Raw genomic sequence first — 27,169 nt, 5'->3', positions numbered from 1 at the left:
GCAGAGACACAGGAGGAGGGAGAAGCAGGCTCCATGCACCGGGAGCCTGACGTGGGATTCGATCCCGGGTCTCCAGGATCGCGCCCTGGGCCAAAGGGAGGCGCCAAACCGCTGCGCCACCCAGGGATCCCCCTATTCACTTTTTAATGGAAAGTTTTAAAGTCTATTTTGTTTCAGAGTAGTATTGCTATCTAAGCTTTCTTTTGACATCATTTGCATGATAAATGTTTCTCCACCCTCTCACTTTCAATCTGCATGTGTCTTTCAGTCTTCTAGAGTCTCTTGCAGGCAGCATATAGATGGGTCTTGCTTTTTAATCTACTGTCATTCTCCTTTGATTGGGGTGTTTAGTCCTTTTACATTCAAAGTAATTATTGATAGATTGCTATTTTGTTACTTGGTTTGTGGTTGTTTTTATAATTTTTCTGATTCTTTCTTGCTCTCTTTCATGGTTTGCTGGCTTTCTTTAGTGATATACTTGGACTCCTTTATTCTTTGCATATCTATTACTGATTTTTGATTTGTGGTTACCATTAAGTTTATATATAACATCTCCTACATAGAGCGGTCTATAGAAAGTTTCTGGCCACTTAAGGTTAAATTCATTCTTTACTTCTATCCCGCTCACGTTTTATGTGTATGTTGTCATATTTTATATCCTTTTATTTTGTGAATCCCTTCACTGATCTTTACAGATAATCTTTTTTCTTTCTTTCTTTCTTTCTTTCTTTCTTTCTTTCTTTCTTTCTTTCTCTTTCTTTCTTTCTTTTCTTTCTTTCTTCTTTCTTTCTTTCTTCTTTCTTTCTTTCTTTCTTTCTTTCTTTCTTTCTTTCTTTCTTTCTTTCTTCTTTCTTTCTTTCTTTCTTTCTTTCTTTCTTTCTTCTTTCTTTCTTTCTTTCTTTCTTTCTTCTTTCTTTCTTCTTTCTCTTTTTCTTTCTTCTGCTTTTGTGCTTTCTACTTTTTATGCTCTCATTATGGTCTTTCCCTTCCACTCAAAGAGTCCTTTAATATTTCTTGTAGGGCTGGTTCAGTGGTCATGAACTCCTTTAGTTTTTGTCTGTGAAATTCTTTGTGTCTCCTGTTCTGAATGATAGCCCTGGTGGATAGAGCATCCTTGACTTCTTATTTTTCTTATTCAACACTTTGTAGGCAAAAAGGGAGTACCATGATATATTCAAAGTTTCTGATGATAGTCTTATGGAGTTTCCTTATATGTGGTTTCCCTTGTATGTAACTCATCTTTTGTCTTGATGCTTTTAAATTTTATTTTCTATCACTACTTTTTGCCATTATAATTACCATGTGTCTTGGTGTGGACCTTGTTGGGTTGATTTTGTTGGGAGATCTGTTTCCTTCCCCACATCAGGGAAGTTTTCAGCTGTTATTTCTTCAAATACATTTTCTGTCCCCTTTTCTCTTTCTACTTTTGGGAAACCTATCATGCAAATGTTACTATGCTTGATGGAGTCACTGATTTCCCTAAATCTATTCTCATTTTGTATAACTTTTTTTTTTCTCTGACATGCTGAGCTTGATTATTTTCCATTGTCTCCCAGGTCATTAATTCATTTTTCTGCTTCTTATAGCCTGCTATTTATTCAATCAAGTGTATTCTTTATTTTATTTATTGTGTTCTTCATTTCAGAAGGGTTTGTTTTTTTATCTCTGTGTTGTGTCTCACCAATGTTATCCACTCTTTTTCAAAAAAGAATATCTTTTTCAAAAGTGAATATCTTTATGATCATTACCTTAAATTCTCTAATCATGCATATTACTTATATTCTACTAGCTTAGGTCCCTTGCTGTGATTTTGTCCTATTCTTTCATTTGAGGCATATTCCTCTTTCTCCTCTTTTTCCTAACTCTGTATCTGTTCCTGTGTGTAAGGAAAGTCAGTTATGTCTCTTGTTCTTGAACGTAGTGAGCAAGGCACATACTTTTAACAAGGTGGCACCTTCCACAGGGAACACAGAGCCACTGCTGAGATTGAGCTGGCTGTGGCTGTTCTGCAAAACATGGGCAAGGTATACAGTCTTAAGGTACATGTGACTTTTGCAGGAGTTTGGGAGAGGCAGTGTTGGTAAGGTTTGCTGTGGTCTTCTGGTGGAGAGGCTTGTAGGGCCAGGACTGAGGCAGGACTAGCTGGTGGGGGGAGGTTGAGGTGGGGGCGCACAGTATAAGCAATTTAGATAGTGAATGCCTGTGCAGCACTGGTTACTGCTGGTGAATGTGTGATTATGCTGGGGGCAAGGGAGGGAAATGGTGCTTGCCAGTTCATTTGTTCCTGGAGAAGTCCCTCAGGGACCTAACAAGATTAGTAACTAACTGGCCCTCTGGTATGCCCCAGTTGTTTTTCAAACTACTTCTTCTAAGCTGTATTTCCTCAGCTTCTTTTTGTGCCAGCCCTAAGGGGCAGGGACTCAGCTTCCTATCACCCTCCAATATCTTTCAGAGCCAAATCTGCTGCTTTTTAGAGTTTCAAGCTTTATGTCTTGCTGGTTGTAAGAACTCCTGAAATTCAATCCTGGTTTTCAAAGCCGAATGCTATGGGGAGTTGTCTTCCCTGTGCAGGCTCGCAGTGTGATAGTCTGTTTCTCACCCTTCTCAACACTAGTGATTCCTTTCCCCTCCGCTGGCCATATCTGCAGGGTTTAGCTCCCCACCACATCTCTGCCCTCCCCAACCTCTTCAATGTGGCCTTTTCTATACAGTTAGTTGTGGAGTTTGTCTATCAGTCGTAGGGTCATTTTATGGGTTATTTACATTGATGTGAATGTTATCTAGTTGCATCTGTGGGATGAAGTGAGTTTAGGATCCTCCTATTCCACCATCTTCTCCATAACCCTCATAATTTCAACTGTCATAGTCTAAATCATTTTAATTTTTGAGATGGTTATATAAAACATGTTTATTTGTAAGGTAGGCATTTATTTTATAATAAAGATTTAATAAGAGTTGCTTTTTGTTCCATATGCTCAATAGTAAAATTATTTCTATTCAAGGGAAATGAAATTTGACCTTGAATTTTATTTAGATTCTCTTCTGTGTTTTTTGTTTTGTTTTCAATAATTATTTTTAAAATTTGAGTACAGTGACAGATGGTAGCTGCAATTATGGTGAACACAACAGTTATTGAGTCACTATGTTGTACACCTGAAACTAATTAAGATTGTGTGCCAAATTACTTTGAATTCAGGATATTGAACACACCTACACAAAATGTTAATACCATAGTGATTAAAAAATTTAGGATAACAATAACCATAGCAGAAATTCTGATGGCTCATGAAGTAAGACATAGGTGAACTAATGACACCTCCAGAGTTAGAAGTACCAGTCATAAAATTTATACCTATAACTGCAATATTGTATTACAATATAAAAATACAACCCTGACTCAGCTTGGTCATTGTTACTGCTGATAAAGAATTCAAATAGCTATTTAGAAGAAATTCAATGAATTTCAAGAAAACCCAGAAAGACCATTCTTTGAATGCAGGAAAAAAATTATGAACAAAATGATATACTTACCAAAGAGACATAAATCATTAAAAATGAATCAATAAATTCTGGACCTGAAGAATTCAGTGAATGAAATGAAAATTGCAATAGAGAACATCTATAGTGGAATAGAACAAATAGAATACTTAAATAAAAATTAAAGGACAGGAATTTTAAAATAACCCAATCTGAGCAGAAAAAATAAAGAATGAAGAAAGTGATTTATGAAATTTCATCAAAAGAACAAATATTGGAATAATTAATATGCCAGAGGGAAAAAAAGGAGTAGGGCATAGAAAATTTAAATAATAGCTGAGAGGTTCCCAAAGCAGGGGGAAAACTTGGGCATCCAAGTTCATGAAATATCACAACCTATTATCTCAATGTAAAAAGAAATGATCTAAGATAACTTATAACTTGGAAATATAAAAGAATTCTAAAATCAGCCAGGGAAAAAATGATTTCAACTTACAAAGGAACCCTCCACTAGGCTATCATAAGATTTTTCAGCAGAAATCTTACAGGCTAGGAAAGTACTGAAGAAAAGAATTACCAAGCAAGAAATACTCCATATGGCAAAATTATCCTTCAGATATTGAAGGAAAAATTTTAAAATCTCAAAAGACCTAAGGGAGTTAATCGCAGATAGATTTGCCATGAAAGAAATGCTAAAATTAGCCTTTTTTTTTCAGCTTAATCAGCAACATGAAAGTATACAACACATTAGTAAAGATAAATACAGATTTAGAAAAGTCTATAAGATAGTGTGTTAACCACTTACCACTAACAATAATTATAGCAACTCTAATGAATACAAAATATAGTGACATCAAAAAAATGAAATAAGAATAATAAAGTGAAGATTTTGTAGGCAATTGCATTTAAGTTGCTATCAGCTCAAAAATGAGCTCTTTAACTGAGATGTTTTATGTAAGCCTTAAGAAAGACCTAGAGTAGATTACTACAGAGGAAAAAAAGGGTTAAATGGAGCTAACCACCACAGAAAATCGTCAATTTACAAAGGTAGGCAGAAACAGAAAAAGAAAAAAATGGCGATATAAAACAACTGGAAAGCAATTAATAAAATGACATTAGCAAGTTCAGATACATCAATAATAACTAAATGTAATCATTATAATTCACTAATCAAAAGCACAGAATTACTGGATGAATTTAAAAAAAAAAGGACCCAATTATAGGATGCTTCGAAGACTCAAATGAATTTTAAGGATTGAAAATGAAGGCATGAAAAAAAAATTCAATGCAAATGGAAAAGAAAGTGTAGTTAGCCATTCTTAACACCAGATAAAATAGACTTTTGCCAAAAATGGTAACAGGAAACAATAAAGGTCACTGTATAATGATATAGGGGCCAATTCATGAAGAAGATAGAATTTATAAATATGTAAATACCAACATTAGTGAATGTAAATATATTGAGCAAATATTAATAAATCTGGAGAGAAAGAGACAAAATTGTAATAATAGAGGTCTTTAATACCCTAATTTCAGCAATAGATAGGTCATCCTGATAGAAAATCAATAAGGTTACATTGGACTTGAACCATAAATTAGACCTAATGGACCTAACAGACATATATAGAACATCCTATCCAATAGCAATGGAATGCACATTCTTTTCAATTGCACATGAAATATTCTCCGGGACAGATCATATTATAGGACATAAAACAAATCTTAGCATATTTAAGAAGACTGAAATCAAATGAGGTATCGTATAGTATGAAATTAGAAATCAAGAGGAAAGTTCAAAAAATTATAAACGTGTAAATGTAATGCAAACTTCTGAACAATGGTTCAAAGAAGAAATCAAAAAAATGGAAATAAATCAAAACCTATGGGATGCTGTAAAAGACATTCTTTTATGGGAAGTTTATGATGATATGTGTATATTATTAGGAAAATAGATCACAAATAAACCACCAAACTTTACACATCAAGGAACTAGAAAAAGAAAAAAAAAATTAAATCCAGAGTTAGCAGAAGGAAACAAAAAGGCCAAGAGCTGTTTTTTTTGGGGGGGGGTGGGAATATATATATATATATATACACACACACACACACACACACACACATATATATATGTATGTATGTATAAATTGACAAATCTTTAAAATCAGAAATGGAAGGAAAATTAAAACTGATATGACAGGAAAACATAGAATCATAACAGACTCCTCTGAACAATATAATACAAAAAAAACTAGACAACCCAGAAGAAATTAATACATTTCTAAAAACAAACAATGCACCAAGACTGGAACAGGGAGACTAGAAAATCTAAATAGGTCAGTAATGAGTAAGGAGATTAAATCAGTAATCAAAAACCTACAAAACATAAAACCCCAGGACCAGATGGCTTCACAGGCAAGTTCTACCACATTTGAAGAAGAGTTAATGCAAATCCGTCCCAAATGCTTTCAAATAATTGAAGAGAAGGGAACACCTCAAGACTCATTTTACTACAGGCAAGAGTTACTCTGATACCACAGCCAGATTAGGACACTACCAGAAAATTAGAGAGCAAAAAATTAATGAAAATTCAAAATTCTCAACAAAATATTAGTGAACCAAATTTAGCAGCCCTTTAAAAGGATTGTATATGGGGGGGGGGGGAGCGGGGCTCGTGTGCGGCCAGGTGTGCAGCGGCGGCCATGAACCACGGGAAGAGCGGCCTGCGGATGCCAGCTTTCCGGGGGACAGGGCCCCCGCCGTGTTAGTGCAAATAAAAGATAAAGAGATAAAAAAAAAAAAAAAGGATTGTATATCATGCCCACATGAGATTTATCCCTGTAATGTAATGATAGTTCAACATATGCAAATCAATAAATGTAATACATCACATTAATAGAAAGAAAAAAGATCACATGATTATCTCAAGATGCAGAAAAAGTATTTGACAAAATACAACATCCTTTCATGATAAAAACCCTCCTCAAAGTGAGGATAGAAAGAACATAACATAATAAAAGTCCTTATTGAACAAACCCACATTTAACATTATACTCAATGGTGAATAGTAAAAAAGATATTCCACTAACATCAGGAACAAGACAAGGTTGCCTACGCTTATTATTCTTATTCAACATATTGTTGGAAGTTCTAGTAAGAGCCATTAGGCAAGACCAAAAAAAAAAAAAAAAGTATACAAATGAGAAGGAAGCTATAAACTGTCCTTATTTGCAGATAATATGACCTTATATATAGAAAATCTTGAAGACTCAAAAAACTGTTGAACTAATCAAATTCAGTAAAGTTGTAACATATAAAATCAACAAGAAATCAGTTGTGTTTCCATACACTAACAAAACATCTGACAATAAATAAAACTATCCCATTTATAACAACAAAATATTTGTACAATGAAAACAAGAAGACTTTGATGAAAAAAGTTGAAGATGCAAACAAATGTAAAGATATCCATGTTCATGGATCAGAAGAGTTAACATTGTTAATGTCCATGTTACCCAAAACCATCTATAGATTCAATGCAATTCCTATCAAAATTACAATGGCATTTTTTACAGAGCTAATAATATTAAAACTTGGATAGAACCATGAAAAGACTCCCAATAATCAGAGTAATCTTGAGAAAGAATAAAGCTGTAGGCATTGCACTTTATTTCAAACTATACCACAAAGCTATGATAATTAAAACAGTATGGTTCCTCAAAGAATTAAAACAACCAAATCACTTCCAGCAAACCACTTTCAAGTATATATCTAAAGGAAGTAAGATAGGATGTTGAAGAAGTATACACATTGACATGTTTATTGAAAGATTATTCATGATAGCCAAATATGGAAACAACGTAAGTGTCTGTCGATGGATGGATGGATAAAGAAGTGGTGGCATATAAATAAAATGCAATATTTAGCCATGTAAAAGGAGATCCTGCCATTTCATTGAATATGTTATTCTAAGTGACATGTCAGACAGAAAAAGAAAAATACTCTAGAATATCCCTTATATATGTGGAATCCACAGAAACAAGATTTAAAAACCATATTCTATAATGATGGTTTCCAGGGGTTTCGGAGGTGCAGACGTTAGGGATATGTTAAGGGTACAAACTAAGAACAAGTAGACAAATAAGTCCTGGAGATCTAATGCACAGCTTAGTCATTATAGATAAGAATGCTATATTATCAACTTCAAAATTGCTAAGAGACTAGATCTTAATTATTGCCACCACCACAAAAAAATAATAATTATAAGACATGATAGAAGTGTTAGTTAACACTACAATGATAACCATATTGCAATCTATAAATAAATCAATAAGTAGTATACCTCAAAGTTAAACAATGTTATATGTCCAATATATCTCATAAAAAAGAATGCCCATATTCAATTTACAATTATTCAAAAACAAAGAAAAAATACATGAAGGAAACAGTGGCCCATGTGAATTGATAAAAGTTTCTCCTTACTATCATTTTAATCAATAAACCCTGGGGGTAAAAATACAGATTCAAGACAGAAAATTAAAAGGAAACAGCATTCTTATCACATTAAACCAGATTAGACCAGATGGGCTTAACAGACATACACAGAACATTCTATCAAATGACATCAGGCTACATATTCTTCTCAAGTACACACGAAACAGTTTCCAGGATAGTTCATTTTAGGTCACAAAACAAGTTTAATAAACTTAAGAGGACTGAAATCCTTTCAAGCACCTTTTCTGATGGTATGAACTAGAAATCAAATATAAGAAAAGTACAAAACTCACAAATCATGGACATGAAACAACCAATACTACTAAATAATGAATGGGCCAAGAAAAAATTGCAAAAGAAAAAAAAATACCTTGAGACATAAGTAAATGGAAATACAACATATCAAAGATTAAGGGATGCAGCAAAAGCAGTTCTTTTTAAAAATTATTTACTTGGGGATCCCTGGGTGGCGCAGCGGTTTGGCGCCTGCCTTTGGCCCAGGGCACGATCCTGGAGACCGGGGATCGAATCCCACATTGGGCTCCCGGTGCATGGAGCCTGCTTCTCCCTCTGCCTATGTCTCTGCCTCTCTCTCTCTCTCTGTGACTATCATAAATAATAAATTAAAAAAAAGAAAATAAATAAAATAAAATTATTTACTTGTTTATTTATATTAGAGTGAAAGAGTAAGAGAGCAAGAGAATGAGAGAGAAAGCATGGCAGGAGTAGGAGGGGCAAAGGGAGAGAAGAGATTCCCAAACAGGCTCCAAGCTTAGTATGGAGCCAGATGGGAGGGATTGATCTCACAACCTGAGCTGAAACCAAGAGTCAGTTGCTTAACCAACTGAGCCACCCAGACACCCCAGCAAAAGCAATTCTTTTTTTATTTTTATTTTTATTTTTATTTTTATTTTTATTTTTATTTTTTTTTAGTAAAAGCAATTCTAAGAGAGAAGTTCACAACAATAAATGCCTTCCTCATGAAATGAAAAATTTTAAGCACCTTTCACTGCAAAGAAGTAGAAAAAAAGGAACAACTGCTCAAAGTGAATACAAGGAAGATCAGAATTGAAATGAAAACTGAAAAGGCAATAGAAAATATCAATGAAACCAAGCCCTGGTTCTTCAAAAAGATAAACAAAAGTGACAATCTTTGGCCAGGCTAATAAAGAAGAAAACTCAAATTAGAATTAATTATTATTAGAATATTAATATTAAAATTAATATCACTCCTCAAACTCCTCCAAAAAATAAGGGAGCACTTCTAAACACATTTTATTCAAAGCAATCATTATCCTGATACTAAAACCAGACAAGGATGACACAAAATTACAGACCAATATCCCTGATGAATATAAATGCAAAAATTCTAAACAAAATATTTGCAAACCTAACTGAATACATTAAAAGTATCATTCACTATCACCCAGTGGGATTTATTCTAGCGATCTAAGGATGGTTCAAAATCTGCAATTCAATGTGATATACCACATTAACAAAATGAAGGATACAAATCCTATCTTAATAGATTCAGAAACGCATTTGACAAAATTAGACATTCAATTATGATAAAAGCTTACACAGAAAATATATAGAGGAAACTTACCTCAATATAATAAAGACCATATATTACAAATTCACAATTACCATCATACTTAACCACAAAAAGTTAAAAGCTTTTCCTCTAAGACCAGGAACAAGAAAAGGATGCCTCTTCTCACCACTTTTATTCAACATAGTTTTTGAATTCCCAGCCAGAGAAAGTAGGTAATAAAAAGAAAAGTGATCCAATTAGAAAAAAAAATAAAGCTTCCATTATTTGCAGATGACATATTATATATTATATATAAACTCTATTATAATAGATTTTGGTGGAGTCTTTAAACAAATTTAGTAACATTATAGTATACAAAATCAATATACAAAAATCTGTACTTCTGTACGTTAATGAACTATCAGAAAATTAATAACAATTCCATTTAAATTTTCATCAAAAAGAATAAAATACTTAGGAATGAATCTGACCAAAGAAGTGAAAGACCTATAGTCTGAAAATTATAAGACATTGATGAAAGAAATTGAAGCCAACCCTAATAATAAGATATTCTATACCCATGGACCGGAAAAAATTAATATTGTTGAATTTCCACACTACTCAAAGAAATCTACAGATTCAATGCAATCCATATCAAAATTTCAATGGCATTTTTATGGAAATAAAACACACAACTCTAAAATTTGTGTAGTACAACAAAAAGACCCTGAATAGGCAAAGCAATCTTGAGAAAGAAGGAAAAAAGCTGGAGGCATCATGTTCCCTGATTTCAAACTATGTTTACACAGTGATAGCAATCAACAGAATAGTATTGGCATAAAGGTTGATGCATAGATTGATGGAACAGAATTGAGAGCCCAGAAGTAAATCCATGCAAATATGGTTCATTATTTTATCAAAAAGGTGCCAAGAATATGGAATGAGGAAAGACTGTCTCTTCAATTAATGGTGATGGATAAACTGGACACTATCTTACACCATACACAGATATGAACTCAAAATGAGTTAGACTTAAACATAAGATCTGAAACCATAATATCCCTAGAAGAAAACATAGGCCATAAAGTCCTTGGACACCAGTCTTGGTGATGATTTTTAAATCTGTCACCAAAAGCAAAAGTTACAAAAGCAAAAATAAACAAATATGACTAAATAAAACTAAAAAGCTGCTGCACAGCAAAGGAAACTGCCCAGAAAAAGAAATGGCAAGCTACTGAATTGGAGAAAATATTTGCAAGTCATATATCTGATGAGGGTTAATACCAAAAATATAAGAACTTAACATCCAAAAAGACAAAAAAAATCTGATTAAATATAAGTGGAAGATCTGAATAGACATTTTTCTAAAGAAGACATACAGATGGCCAACAGACACATGAAAACATGCTCAACAACATTAATCATCAGGGAAATGCAAATCAAAACCACAGTGAGATACCCTGTCACATGAGTTAGAACAGGCACTATCTAAAAGACTAAAAATGACAAGTTTTGGTAAGGTTGTGGAGTAAAGGGCCCCATGTACACTCTTGGTGGTAATAGAAATTGATGCATCCACTGTGGAAAACATTATGGGGGTCCTCAAAATATTAAGAATAGAATTACCATATATTCTAGCAATTTCACTTCTGGGTATTCATCCCAAGAAAATGAAAACATTAACTCAAACATATATGCATCCACATGTTCATTGCTGCATTATTTACGAAAGCCAAAATATGGAAACAACCTATGTGTCCTCTGATAGGTAAGTGGATAAAGAAAATGTAATATACAATTTTTATTTAAATAAACCTTGCCATTTGCAACAATATGGATGGGCCCTGAGAGCTGTATACTAAGTGAAATAAGTTGTGCCAAGGAATACAAGTCTTACTTACATGTGTAATCTTAACAAAAAAAAATCAAACTAAGCTCAGATACAGAGAATAGACTAGTGGCTACCAGAGGTGGTTGTGGGGGCGGGGGGGGGGGTGGGCAAAATAGGCTAAGGGAGTCAAAAGGTACAAGTTTCCAATTATAAATAAGTCATGGGGATATAATGTACATCAGGGTGATCATAGTTCATTATATATACTGCATATTTGAATGCTGTTACGATAGTAGACCTTAATAGTTCTTATCACAAAGAAAAAAGTTTTATAATTATGTATGGTGGTATATGCTAACTATATTTCTTGTGATGATCATTTTGCAATGTATACTAATATTGAATAACGTGGTACACATGAAACTGATATAATGTTATGTGGCTATTATACTTCACTTAAAAAAATAACTTTAAGAAACTGTGTTTGATGTTAGGGTACCTTTGCCTGCCTTCTCTCAGTGATTTGTTTTTTTTAATCAAACATGTGCTTTGATTTGTTAATGTCAAGAAATTTAAAAGTTAAGCACGACCGTTTTTTGAACATAGATGAAGTACTTTCTTGTATATGAGGGCAGACAGGGTTGATGGATATCTGTGGATATTAATGTCCTTTTCCCAATGTTTTTTAAGTTATATACAAATCAAATTAATATTTTACACAAAATAGAAGAAAATCATGGGAGATCATAATTAGAGTGGTAAGAGAAGGATGTCTTGTGGATAATGAGGATATGAAAGAGGTGGGTATATTATAAACACAAAACATGGTTTTCCTTGAAAGATCACACAAAAAATAAACAGTATGACATCTCTCACAATTTTGGATAAACTGTTTATAAATATATTTTTAAGAACAAATTATTTAGAAAACATGACTGACTTCTAGAGAAGATGGCAATCTAGGAAGATCCTAGACTCACCTTGTTTTATGGTGACATGGACCCCTGTGGGAACCAGGACAGTGGGAACTTTCCACCTAGCCTGCCAACAGCATGCCCTACCCCTTCCATCTCAGTCTGGGCAGGAATTTCCCCACAGGGCTATGGGTCCCCTCCCACACTAAACTAGTGCAGACCTTACTGGCACCATGGCACTTTGCCCCCACATTCTCCTGTGGACATGCCCTATCCAATATGAGTTTGGCAGGAGACCATCCAAAGAGGTGACATAAGCCTCACAGGGTACAGAAACACTCAAAAGTGACTCCTGCCTCAGGGAGAGGGGAAGATAACTAACCAACCACACCAATTCAACTGCAATCATAACAGTGGGCTGGGGACAGATGTCTGGTCTGACTGTGGGCCCTGTCCACCAACAAAAGCTTTACAGAGGAGAATATAGGGAGACGGCCCTGCAGTTTGGTGCTACCACAGATTTGGCAATGCTTGGTCTGACTTAACTTAAGCCAAAGGCAGCCCCAAACTGGGCTATTAACACAAGGACCAAACCCTGCCTACAACAGGCAGAAAGAGCCATGGTAGGTGACTGGAATGAATGCAAATGGGGCTCAGCCACATAGTAAGGTGTACACAACACATATAGGAAACAACTCCAAAGCACCAGGTTCTCCAGGGGACACTGACTATAGGACGCTACAGTACCTCTTCTCCATAAGGCCATTGCTTTTAAGAACAAGAGATGTAGCTGACTTTCCTAACACACAGAAATGGTCACAGAGAGTTAGCCAAAATAAGGATATGGAGGAATAAGTCCCAAATGAACAAAAGGATAAAATCACAGCAAGAGAGCTAAATGAAAAAGATATAAATAATATGCCTGACAGAGAATTTAAAGTAATGGTCATAAAGATATTCACTGGACTTGAAAACCAGAATGGAGGACCTCAGTGAGACCCTCAACAAAGGGCGAACATAAAGAAGAACCAATAAGAGAAGAAAAACTCAGTTAACTGAATTAAACACACTCAGTAGAATAAACTATAAAAAGCAGAAGAACAAATTCATGACCAGGAGGACAAAATAATGGAAAGAAATCAAGCTGAATGGGAAAGAGAAAAAAAAAGAGTAATAAAAAATGAAAATAGATTAAGGGAATTCAGCAACACCATTGAACATAATAGCATTCACATTATAGGTTTCCCAGAAGTAGAAGAGAGTAAAAAGGGAGCATATGATGTATTTGAAGAAACAGCTGAAAACATCCTGAATCAGGCGAAGGAAACAAAAATCCAGATCTAGGAGGCACAGAGAGCCCCCAACAAAATCAATCCAAGGAGGTCTACACCAAGACACCTAGTACTTAATGTGGCAAACAGTAGTGACAAAGAGAGAATTCTAAAAGCATCAAGAGGGCAGCCTGGGTGGCTCAGTGGTTTAGTGCCACCTTCAGCCCAGGGCGTGATCCTGGAGACCCAGGATCAGGTCTCATGTCGGGCTCCCTGCATGGAGCCTTCTTTTCCTTCTGCCCCTCTCTCTCTCTCTCTCTCTCTCTCTCTGTCTCTCATGAATAAGTAAAATCTTAAAAAAAAAAATAAAAGCAGCAAGAGAAAACAGTTACATTTACAAGGGAAAACCTTTAAGGCCATCACCTTATTTTACAGCAGAAACTCTGCAGGCCAGAAGGGAGTGACATGATATATTCAAAGTTCTGAAAGGGAAAAAATACTCTATCCAGAAAGGCTTCTAATAAAAAGAGAAAGAAAGAATTTCCCAAGCAAACAAAAATTAAAAGAATTCATGACCACCAAACCAGCCCTACAAGAAATGTTAAGGGGGACTCTGAGTGGCAAGGAAAAATCATACGTTAGGAATAAGGAAGATAGGAAGCACAAAAGCAGTAAAAGTATACCTAAAAAATCAGTCAAGGAATTCAAAATATATAAAGATATAAAGTATGACACCATATATCTAAAATGTTTGGGGGAGGGTATAAATTTAGTGCTCTTAGGATGGGCTCAAACTTATGTGACCATCATCCTAATATAGACTGCTATATGCATAAGATGTTATTTATAAACCTAATGGTAATGACAAATCAAAAACCAATAATAAATTAAAAAAAAAACTAAAAGAGAAAGGAATTCAGTTATATCACTAAAGTAGCCAGTAAACCATGAGAGAAGAGAGCAAGAGAAAAAAGGAACTGAGAACTAGAAAAGCAACCATAAAACAAGTAATAAAATGGCAATATATATGTATGTATCAATAATAACTTAGAATGTATATGTATGGACTAAATGCTCCACTAAAAAAGACATAGGTTGACAGAATGGATAAAAAAAAATAAGACCCAACTATATGGGGCCTACAAGAGACTCATTTCAGATCTAAAGACACATGGAGATTGAAAGTGAAGGGATGCTGGTAAAGTATTTATTATGCAAATGGGAGTGAAAAGAAAGCTGGGGTAGCAAAACTTGTATCAGACAAAATAGAAACAAAGACTGTAACAACAGACAAAGAAGGACATTATATAATCATAAGAATATCCAACAGAAAAACACAATTGTAAATATTTATGTACCAAATGTGGGAGTATCCAAATATATAAAGCTGCTAATAATAAACAAAGAAAGTCACCAATAGTAACCCAGTAATAGTAGGGGTGTTTAATACCCTACTTACATCAATGGTTAGATCATCCCAAAAGAAAAATCAACAAGGAGAGTGGCTTTGAATGACACATTGGACCAGATGGATCTGACAGATATATTCAAAACATTCCATCCTAAAATAGCACATGCAGAACATTCTCCAGAATAGATCACATTTAGGCCACAAAACAAATCTCAACAAATTAAAAAAGATCAAAGTTATATCATTTATCTTTCCTAACTACAATGTCATGGAACTAGAAATCAACCACAAGAAAAAATCTGGAAAGAACACAAATACATGGAGGTTAAATAACATATTACTAAACAATAAATCAATCAACCAAGAAATCAAAGGAGAAATTGAAAAATACATCAAGACAATGAAAATGAAAACACAATAGTCCAAAATCATTGAGATGCAGCAAAAGCTGTTCTAGGAGAGAAGTTTTATAGCTACACAGGCCTACCTCAAGAAGCAAGAAACATCTCAACCAACCAACCTAACCTTACACCTAAAGGAGCTAGAAAAAGAGCAAAACCCATACCATAGAAGGAACAAAATAATAAATTCTAGAATAGAAATAAACAAAATAGAAACTGGAAAAACAATAGGATGAATTAATGAAACCAGAAGCTGGTTCTTTGAAAATATCAACAAAACTAATAAACCTGAGGTGGACTCCTCGATTAGAGGACTCAAAATCAGAAGTGAAAGAAGAGAAATAACAACTGACACCACGGAAATACAAAGGATAATAAGAGAATATTATGCAAAATTATATGCCAACAAATTTGACAACATAGAAGAAATGGATAAATTCCTAAACTGAATCAGAAACAAATAGGTATTTGAAAACACCAATTAGGGGGATCCCTGGGTGGCTCAGCGGTTTGGCGCCTGCCTTTGGCCCAGGTCGCGATCCTGGAGTCCCGGAATGGAGTCCCACATTGTGCTCCCGGTATGGAGCCTGCTTCTCCCTCCTCCTGTGTCTCTGCCTCTCTCTCTCTCTCTCTCTCTCTATCATAAATAAATCTTTAAAAAAAAAAGAAAGAAAAAGAAAACACCAATTACCCGCAATGAAACTGAATCAGTAATAAAAAAAACTCCCATTAAACAGAAGTCCAGGACCAGACAGCTTCACAGGTGAATTATGCCAAACATTTAATGAAGAATCAATACCTATTCATCTCAAACTATTCTAAAAAAAAATAGAAGAGAAAGGAAACCTTCCAGGCTAGCACTACCCTGTGATACCAAAACCAGATAAAGACACTACAAAACAATAAAACTATAGGCCAGTATTTCTGATAAACATAGATGTAAAAAATCCTCCACAAAATATTATCAAACTGAATTCAACAATATATTTTTAAAAAAATCATTCATCACAATCACGTGGTGATTGATTCCAGGGTGGTGAGGGTGGTTCAATACTTACATATCAATCATTGTGATATATCACATCAACAAGAGTCAGGATAAAACCATATGATCATTTCAATAGATGAAGAAAGCATTTGACAATGTACAACAAAGTAGGCTGAGAGGGAACATGCCTCAACATAATAAAGGCCATATATGAAAAACCTACAGCTAATGTTACACTTCATGGTGAAAAACTGAGAGGTTTTTCTCTAAGGTCAGGAAAAAAACAAGGATGTCCACTTTCACTACTTTTATTCAACACAGTAATGGATATCATAGCTGTAGATATCAATTAAAATATTGATTATTTTAATCAATCACGGAAAATAAATTAAAAACATCCAAATTGGTAAGGAAGGAGCAAAACTATGACTATTTTCAGATGACCTAATATACATATTAGGCAATCCTGGAGACGCCATCAAAAAACTGCTAGAAGTGACAAATGAATTCCGTAAGGTTGCAGGATACAAAATCAATATACAGAAATTTGTTCCATTTCTAGAGACTAATAATGAAGTAGCAGAAAACTAAGAAAACAGTCTCATTTACAACTGTACCAAAAAGTGAAATATTTATGAATAAATGTAATCAAGGACATAAAGGACTCATTTTCTGAAAACTTTAAAACATTCATGAAAAAAATTGAATGACACAAAATAATGGAAAGATATTCCATGTCCACGAATTGAGATGACAAATATTGTTAAACTGTCCATACTCAAAGCGATCTACAGTTTTAATGGAATCCTTATCAAAATGCCAATAGCATTTTCCACAGAACTGGAACATATACTTCTAAAATTTGTATGGAACCAAAAAGTCCATTAGTAGTCAAAGCAATTTTGAAAAGAAGAACAAAACTAAATGTCTCACAATACCAGGTATCAAGATACACTACAAAGCTACAGTAACCCGAACACTATGGTACTGGCACACGTGCGCACACACACACACGCATACACACACAAGGCACATAAATCAGTAAGACAGTTAGCTAGACATACACCCATGGTTATATGGTCAATTAATCTTTGACAAAAGAGGCAAGAAGATACAATGGGAAAAGTCTCTTTAACAAATAGTATTGGGAAAACTGGACCACTTTCTAACAACATATGCAAAAATAAACTCAAAATGAATTCAAGACCTAAATGTGAGACTTGAAACCATAAAAATCCTAGAAGAAAGCATAGGCAGTAATTTTTTTTTGTCAGTAATTATTCTGACATTAGCATAGCAATGTTTTTCTAGATATATCTCCTGAGGCAAGGGAAATAAAAGCAAAAATAAACTATTGGGACTACATCCAAATAAAAAGCTTCTGTGCAGTGAAGGAAACAAAACAAAACTAAAAGACAAGACAGCCTACTGAATGGGAGAAGATATTTGCAAATAACATGTCCAATAAAGGGTTAGTATCCAAAATATATGAAGAACTTACACAACTCATCAACAAAATAATCTAATTAAAAATGGTCAGAAGACATGTAGATGTTTCTCCAAAGAGGACCTACAGATGGCCAACAGGCACATGAAAAGATCCTCAACGTCACTCATCATCAGGGAAATGAAAATCAAAACTATAATCAAAAATCAAAACTTACACCTGTCAGAATTGCTAAAATCAAAAACACAAGAAACAAGTGTTGGTAAGGATGTAGAGAAAAAGGAACCCTCTTGCACTGTTGGTGGGAAGGCAAACTGGTGCAGCCACTGTGGAAAATAGTATGGAGGGACCTCAAAAAGTTAAAAATAGAATTACCCTGTGATCCAGTAATCACCCTACTGGTTACTTACTAAAAGAAATATAAGAACACTAATTCAAAGGGTTACACACATCCCTATGTTTACTGCCACAGTATTTACAATAGCCAAATTATGTGTCCATCAATTGGTGAATCTGTAACGAAGTGGTATATCTAAACAATGGAATATATAACTCAGCCATAAAAAAGAATGAAATCTTGGCATTTGCAATGACATGGATGGATCTAGAGGGTATAATGTTAAGTGAAAAAAGTCTATGAAATACAATACCATATGATTTCACTCATTTGTGGATTTAAGAAACAAAACAAAGAAACAAACAAAAAAGACCCTTAAATATAGAGAACTGATTGTTGCCAGAGCGGAGGTGGGTGGGAGGATGGGCAAATAGGTGAAGGGGTTTAAGAGTACACTTAGCATGATGAACACTGAGTATAGTATTGTTGACTCACTGTATTGTACACCTGAAACTGATATAACACTGTATGTTATATTATCCCAGAATTAAAATTTTAAAAATAATATATGTTTATTCCTACAATATTGCCCCCCCCCGAACAATAGAGTAACTTATATTTCCAGAAACAGGAACCAGAAAAATGGTCTAGATTTAAGTAGTGTAAAAATTGGTTTTGGATACATTCGGAGCACAACAGTCCTTCCTTATCCATAGTTTCCCTTCTCGAGGTTTCAGTTACTTCTGGTCAGTTTCATCTGGAAGTAGATGATCCTCCTTTTGAGATATCATCTGAAGGTCAATAGTAACTTAATGCTAATGTCACAATGCCTATGTCACTCACCTCACTTCACCTCCGCACATAGGCATTTTATCTCACACCATCACAAGAAGGGTAAGGATGGTAAAATAAGCTACCTTGAGAGAGAGCAATCACATTCACATAACACTTATTACAGTATACTGTATCATTATTCAGTTTTATTAGTCATTGTTAACTTCTAACTATGCCTTATTTATAAATTACTAAATTTATAAACTTTAAAATATAATTTACAAATGAAACTTCATCAAAGGTATATAGGAAAAAACCATAGTATCTATAGGGTTCAGTACTATCTGCAGTTTCAGGCATCGATAGGGGTTCTTGGAAATAACCCTTGGGATAAGGGGGGGGACTACTGTACTCAACAAGATTATATTCCCTAATGAGTTTAATCACCAGAGAGAATTTCTTTTTGCCTTGAGACCACTGAGATTTTGGCCAGAATTGTCAGTCACCACACATTCCTCATTTGTTAATTTGGAATCTGAATGAGTGGAGCAGCACAGGAGGCAGTTTGCACTCTGTGAACTCACACTAGTTCCAGCAGTGGTATGTGGATGGAAGTAGGACTCTCAGACAGTCAAGAGCCAAGTGGCTATTAATATGACTGTGTGCCTTGAAACCACAAAAGGAAATATTAGCATTGTAACTGTAATCATATTTGGCATTTGCAATGTGTTAACATGAATGAGAAAAAAATAAGGCAACTCTGGCCTTCCTACCCTCTTGGAGTGATTCAGGCAGACAGACCCAAGATCTCTAGTGAGGCCGGGGAGAAGCCTGGTGCCTATTTCAGGAAGGTGCATCAGTACCTGAACCCAGGAAAGAGGAATGTAGAAAATGGCTAATTCAATTTTCATACAGAGAGTGATACTTCTCACTTCCTAGAAAAGTAGAACATTCTGAACTCCCCAAAGAGTTCCTTCCTGAGTAGCAGTGGGCTGATGAGGCCAGTGAAATTTAACTGGTTTGTTCAGAAAGATCCCCAGAGGATATGTCAAAGTTCAAAGGAGGTTGTATAAGGAAAATGAGCCCAGCCAACCATTAGGAACTCATACCACCTGGAAAGCCCCTGAAGAGGATCCTGGCAGCCTCAAAAAGGGAGGTCCCAGAATCCTAATGGAGTTGTCTTTTCATCCCTTCCCTTCAGTGAGTAGGCACAAACACAACATGAAATAAAAGGATCTTAGGAGTCAATAAAGATCCATTTTACTGTAAAGAAGGGCTTTTAGGAAGCTGCTGCCAGAAAGCCTGCTCAATATGGAGCTGTAACACCATTACAAGTGCTTGGCAGTCCAGGGAAAACACAGGGCCACTCACTTCTTTTATTCCAAGCCCTTTCTCTGAAGCTCCCTGACCTAAAGAACACCTGCTGCAAGATTTGAAGACTTGATCAGATAAACTGAGAGACGCTTCAGTTTATTTTGCAGGTAATTCATATCATTTTCCTTTGAATTATCCAGCAGCTGATTAACATAATTTCCACTCATGGTTATCATCATGGTACATGTGGGAAAACCTGAAATAATAGAATGAACTCAGTGGCAAAACTGTGGTCACATTTCAAACATTTTCATCTTGAGCTGCTTTCTCTAAATGTTACACTATTTGAAATTCTATCACAATGAAACTCTTACAAAATTTGTTTTGTTTTGGGGTGCCTGGGTGGCTCAGTCAGTTAAGCATCTGCCTTGGGCTCAGCTCATGATCTCTCAGGTCCAAGGTCTGGCTCCCTGCTTAGAAGGAAAGTTGCTTTTCCCTCTCCCTCTGCCCCCACCCCACTCCCAGTTTGTAGGCACACACACTCTCTCTCAAATAAAATCTTTAAAAATTTTTATCTTGTTTGTAATTTTAAAGCAATGCCAGCTTCTGCCAAAAAGGTTTTCAATACTTATGTTGCAACCTATTAGCTTTTCTCAGAACCCTAAAATGACTGCAAGTCATTTAAAAGCTGAGCAGTCTGAATTAAAAGCATTATTTAAGAATTGTCATTTAAGTTTCCATAAGGTTATTCATTGACCCCACATATTTTATTGAGAAGTGAAAAATACATATATAATTAAACACAAGGAGCTTGATGGAATAAATGTAGAAAAAGTTTTCTGCAATAATAAAACCCTCCAAAAGCCAATATAATGGTGCAAGGTGAGAAGATTAGGGTCTGGAATAAGCATTGTCCAACAGAAATTTTTGTGGTGATGAAAATGTTCTTCAGTGCTATTTAAGTAGCCACTCACCACTTTGGCAAATGAGAACTTGAAATGTGTCCCAGTGTGATGGAGAAACTGACTTTTTAAATTTTACTTAATTTTACTTAATTTGAATAGACACATGTGATTAGTGGCTATTATATTGGATAGTACAGACATTGAGAAACTTAAAAATAAGGATACAAATGAGTAGAGTTTAAAGTAGGGAAATATATGAATTAAGATATGTCATCAAAGGAATTCACATGGAGGAAATGGGCTTTCTAAGAATAGTCACAAGCTGGATACTGTGATGGTACAATCTCCCTCTGCAAATGAAGTTATAGAACGTGCTCTGAAAACTCAGGTGTTTTGAAACTATTGAGATATAATAACAGCATATTCCTAATTATGTTTATTTCAATTAGATCATACGATCATCTTTTTTCACATATGTTATCATCATGTAGATCTTTCCATTGTGTAAACTACATACAAATTAACCATAGGGGATTGCTTAACTTCTGTGAATCACTTTTAGGTTCTACTTTGTAAAATCATTATGTACACAATTTTACATAATACATCTAATGTATTTTTCACACAACAGAAACAGCCAGCTGGTCTATTGGAGCAGGATGATGATGAATCCCTCCCCCATGCCTCTGTACCACTTTGCATTCGGCTCATGAACCAGAACAAGTCATTATGAGGATAAGGTAAATGTATAAAGAGCACCTTGCCAGTTCCCCGGACAACTACGTAAACATTTCTCTCTTGAATCAGGGAACTTAAAGCTGAATACATTTTGAAATGGAATATGTGTATTTCAAAACATTTGTCTGAAATGTTTGATATGAAAACACTTCTCTTCTTCCAGTATTGTACTCTTCAGGGTATTGAGAGAAACAGAGAAGACATCCTCAACTGATGATTACTATGCTCAATAGGATTTAAGTTCTCTAAAGAAGTAATATTTTATTGGAACAATTTCTTTCTTTCTTTTTTTAAATTTATTTATTCACAAGACACACACAGAGAGAGGCAGAGACATAGGCAGAGGGAGAAGGGGGCTGTGAGACTCTCCCAGGACCCTGGGATCATGCCCTGAGCCAAAGGCAGATGCTCAACCACTGAGCCACCCAGGCGTTCCAGAACAATTTCTTCCTGAGTCATTTATCTGCTCAATATTCGTTGAGCATAAATATAAACCTATTATTTATTGATGCTGGTGTTATGTTAGTAAAAAAAAAAATCACCTTGCCTGTCCAGTATAGAGAAGAGCATTTAACAGGTTAAATAAGAAGTATGCCCATGGCATTATGGGAACATATAGGAAGAAAACTTAAGTGGGGGAGGCAACCAGAAAATTATCAATGAGAACAAGAGCTGTCATGAGTCAGGTCCAGGGAAGGGCATTCCTGAATGAGGCAGCCTGAGACAGGCAATAGAAGGTATCAAGATGAAGAATTCATTGTTAAATAACTGAATGTGAATTTTCTTGGGATGTCTATATTTTCTTGGCTATCTGGTAGACAACTTGATATAAAATCTGAAGCTCAGGGTGAAATAGGGGTGAGATATACCACTTTTGGCATATTCTAAAACCACAAGAGCTGGTAGGCTCACCTTTAAGCAGTGTGCAGAACAAGATAAGTAAAGAGACAAGAGCAGGATATGCTAGGAGAATCCCAGTATGGAGGGCATGAGTAGAGAGAGAAAGCCCAGGAATACAGTGAGAGAAGAATCATCTGAGGAGCAAAGTGACATGAGAGTATATTATCATGGGAGCCAAAAAGGTGGATGCTTCAAGTCTCTAATCATCAACAGATACAAATATGCCCAAGAAACCTGGTAAGATAAAGGGAAAAATCATCTATGGTTTGACAAGTAAAATCATTGATAAACTTGACCTGACCAGTTTCAGCAAAATGGTGGAGGAGAAGCCTGCTATTGTGGATTGAAGAGTGAGTGATAGATGAGAAGTGAAGACAGCACATGAATAGAAGGTCTCCTCTGAAAATTTCAGATGACAAGTGATGTTTCAAAATGTTGATGCCGAAGGGCAGCAATATCCATATACAAAGCCAGGCATATCACTATCAATGGGCTTTAGAATGGTAGTGAAACTTATGGCCAAGCTTCCTTAGACTCATAATAATAGGTTCTGATCCAAAGCATCTTGACAGCCAACAACCCTGAATATTTGTGAGGAGCAAAAAAGATAATGGATGTAAAGATTCAGGCAAACTAGAAATTGCCACACAAATGTTAGTTATTATGGGTCATTATTACTACAATTTGGTCTTGTTAAATTTCGGTCTGTATATCAGCCCAGTTTATATCAGAGTTGAAAAACAAATTGAAAAGTCTGCCCAATGGAGTTTGTGGAGAGGAAACATCAGTAGTTAACTTATGCATTATGCATATAATTTAGACTCAAGAGATCCAATGGATAACTGCAGCAAACCGCAATTGCCCTCTTTAGAAAGCTCAGTGTGAACTTCCTGATAGAAAGAAAGCTTTCCAAAGTCCCATGTAATTGGATGTGATAATAACGAGAGGATTGGCTGCTTGCTTGCTTCTCATTTCAGTTTGATAATTTGAATAAATTCTTTATACAAATTGTAACTGCTGTCATTTTGATAACACTCCAACTTGAAAATTTGGATTGTTGGGTGCAGACCCTTGCCAGCTCTAAACAAATGGAGGTTGGCTAACAAAGGATTTGAAGGGCACCCTTTCCTTGCTATGAAGTCTCCAACAGGGGCAAGTTTTTCCTATTGTTATTACCCTCAAAATTAATCAATTAGTAAAACTTCATGGAGTCTCCCTCTTTCACCCACAGAATCTCCAAATTCAGTTTTGTCTTTCTTCTTGCTTCTCATTCCTTTGCTTTATTTAAAATAAACCCTCACCCGTACCATCCAATATACATAAATAATTCAGTTTGCACCTTTTTCACTTCTTTAGCAAGTGTTCTATTTTTAAGAATTTATTATTCATTAAGCCAATATGGTTGAGCACTTATGTTTATTCACGGGATGCAATAGAGAGCAAGACAGAGTTTCTGCTTTCAAGGAGTACACGTCTATCTAGGGAAAATATTTGAAAACCTATGTCTTGATTCAATGAGACAAATGCTAGAATAGAAACATAAGCAGGAGAATAATTGTTCTCCAAAAGGGTGGAAGGGTGGCAAGGTACAGTAAGGATTCCCCAAGGAAGTACTACTTCATCAGAATCTTAAAGGATTCTGATATTTACACAAGAAGAGAAAGAAAATGAAAAATTTTAAAAAGATTTTACCTATTTATTCATGAGAGAGACAGAGAGAGAGGGAGAGGGAGAGAGAGAGAGGGAGAGAGAGAGAGAGAGAGAGAGAGGCAGAGACACAGGCAGAGGGAGAAGCAGGCTCCATGCAGGGAGCCGACTTGGGACTCGATCCCGGGTCTCTAGGATCACATCCCGGGGCGAAGGCAGGGCCAAACTGCTAAGCCAACGGGGCTGCCCAAGGAGAGGAAGAAAATTTTATCTCATTTTGATCTGGAAGTTCCTTGAGGTCAGTGATTCTGCCTTTACTCAACTTTGTTTTTCTTTAAGTGCTTGCTCTGGACTGAATGTTCACCTTTCTTTCAAAATTCATATATTGAAACCTAATCTCCATTGTAATGGTATGTGGAGGTAAGACCTTTGGAAGGTGGTTGGGTTCTAAGGGTGGGAGGAGTGCCTTTATCAGAGAGGCCCCACTCATCCTACTGTGTGGGGACATGGAGAAAAGGTGGTCCACTAGGAGCCAGGAAGTGGTTCTCACCAGATACTAAATCTGCCCAGCACTGGAACTTTGGACTCCATAGCGTCCAGAACTCTGAGAAATAAAGGTTTGTTGTTTAAGCTACTCAGTTTATAGTATTTTTGTTGTAGCAGCAGCCCAAATAAATTACAAAAGAAATTAAGAAAGTGATTTGAAAATGAGAATCCAAAGTTCTTAAATCTTTGGACTCTTTAAGTCCAAATGCTGTTAAGGTAGCCTTCCTTTCTCATTCTTTTACCCTCATGCTCTTTTTGAATGTAGCACAATCTACAGGGTTCATATTCTTATTATGTTAGCCTAGAAGGTTTTACAAACATTGTATCTCCTTCAATCTTTGCCTTCCTATTTGGATAGCTAATCCACATCATGCTTCCCATTTAATAATTTAACTTCTAATTGTCTTCATCTGCTTTATAAATTCAGATGTGTAGCTAATTCACCTTTGCATCTTGAAAGTTGCTGCTCTGTTCAACACTTCTCAGAAGATCTCCACAAATCCTAAAATCAAGAATTCTCAAATTTAGAGTAACTGGAGTTGTCAGCCATCAGATTTGATGCTGGCATCTCATATAATGCTAATCTTCTGCTATGTCCTTTTTAGCTCTCAAGATTTATGTATATGTATATAGTTTCTTTCTCCACAGCTCCAAATCTGTTACAGGGAATGATTATTCTAATGTCTTAAAATTGAAGAAATAAGCTAAGGATAATACCATTTTTAAAAGTCAAAATATGTTAGGGGTTTCCAGAATTTATAAAGAAAGTCCCCAAATAAAGGAAATTGTGGACCTGAATCAAGCTTTCATTCTGTGCTTAAAACAAGCAAAAACTAAACACTATCAAAATAGCAGTAGCCATTACCAGTGTTACAGGTAGGATGTGCCTTTGGGGAAAAAAAAAATTATTTAGAGCTCCTTCACAACCTGAAATTAACCATTTGCCTTGCTACCATTACTATAGCTTATTTTTCAGACACAAGGTAGAAAAATTTTCCCTGGTTTAATCCTGAAGTTGTTATTTCCCAAGACTAGTCTTTTGCCTCTTTAAAAAAAATAAAACCAAACCCAAAAACTCCATTACACTTATCCCAAAAACAATGCTCAAAGAAAGCCATTCATTTTAAATTTGTTGCATACCACACTGGTTATTCTGCTACTCCTGTTTTTTTGCTACAGTACACAGTCTGAATTGTTCAAAGTTGTTCTTTACTGTGTCCTTAAGAGATCTTTATAGCAACACACAAAAACCAAAAGATGTATTAATCCAATAACCAAAAAAGTCAGCCTGTGTGACCTTGAGCAAGTCACCTTACTTTTCTGGCTTATTTTGTTATAGCCTTTTAAAAATAAAGAGGTTTCTATTGAATTATTTCTCAAATCCCCTTAGGCCTATCATCCGATGATAGGTTTTGGTGGGAGGGGTAACTTACAGACGAGGTAAACTTCATCATAGTACCATAGTACCTACATTTAAACTGCCAATTTATAAAACTTACTTTCTAACCACTTGTATGGTTAGAATCTGATAAAGGATCTATACTCGATTTCCAATGTGGCTTTTGAGTAGCATTGAGCAATAAAATTGAAGAGTGGATACCAATGTATTGTGATTACATATGTGTAAGAATGTGTTTAGGAGTGTGTAGTGTGTGTGTGTGTGCATGTGCTGTGGTTCATGCTTCAAAGAATGCTATGAAAATTATGACTATATTTAATCTAGACTTCAGGAATTCAAGATTCAAAAGATGAGCAATAAATGATGGATATGAGGGTGAAAAGGGCAAGTCCAAGAAAAGTTCAGGTGAGTGAACCTTGAGGCATAAAGTGGTAGGTAAGGTCATTTTCCAGGAACAAGGAGAGCTATAAAAGGGTTTTAGATGAAAAAAAAAAGGGGGGGAGGGGCTTAGATAATAAGTGATGTAATCAGATTTCTCTTTTCTTTAAACTTACTTTGGTTCCTATGTGGAGAATGAGTTGAAGGGCAAGAAAAAATTTTGGCACCCCACTTATTAATAATTCATAGCAAATTTTTTCCTTTAAATTCCTTCTCAATATTGACTCATCATTGGCAGCTGCTCCAACATTCTCTCCTCTCTCCTCAAAAAACTCAAACTATTCTCATTATCTTTCTTCTCACCAGTAACTATCTGCCTTTTTCATGAAAACACAGTGCTTCCTCCAATTTGCTTAACAAGTCAGAGGAGCAAAGTGGGGCATGAAATATGTATAGTCCCACAGGA

The 27,169-nt window shown here is 35.4% G+C and overlaps 1 protein-coding gene across 16 annotated transcripts in view; it reads right to left on the bottom strand.

Moving 5' to 3' along the window:
- Window positions 1-27,169, bottom strand: part of NOL4 (nucleolar protein 4) — a 522,070-nt gene that overhangs the window by 20,927 nt on the left and 473,974 nt on the right. Inside the window, exon 11 of one of the 16 annotated variants that reach the window (XM_025429188.3) lies at window positions 20,248-20,446. The exons of the other annotated variants lie outside the window; for them this stretch is intronic. Within the exon in view, the coding sequence (XP_025284973.1) occupies window positions 20,286-20,446 (161 nt within the window). The 3' untranslated portion in view covers window positions 20,248-20,285. The remainder of the gene's footprint in view (window positions 1-20,247; window positions 20,447-27,169) is intronic. 16 annotated transcript variants of the gene reach the window in all.

This window comes from Canis lupus, chromosome 7 (genome assembly GCF_003254725.2).
Source record: "Canis lupus dingo isolate Sandy chromosome 7, ASM325472v2, whole genome shotgun sequence".
Lineage (NCBI taxonomy): Eukaryota > Metazoa > Chordata > Mammalia > Carnivora > Canidae > Canis > Canis lupus.
The sequence above is the reverse complement of the archived record's forward strand: the minus strand, read 5'-3'. Positions and strand labels throughout refer to the sequence as shown.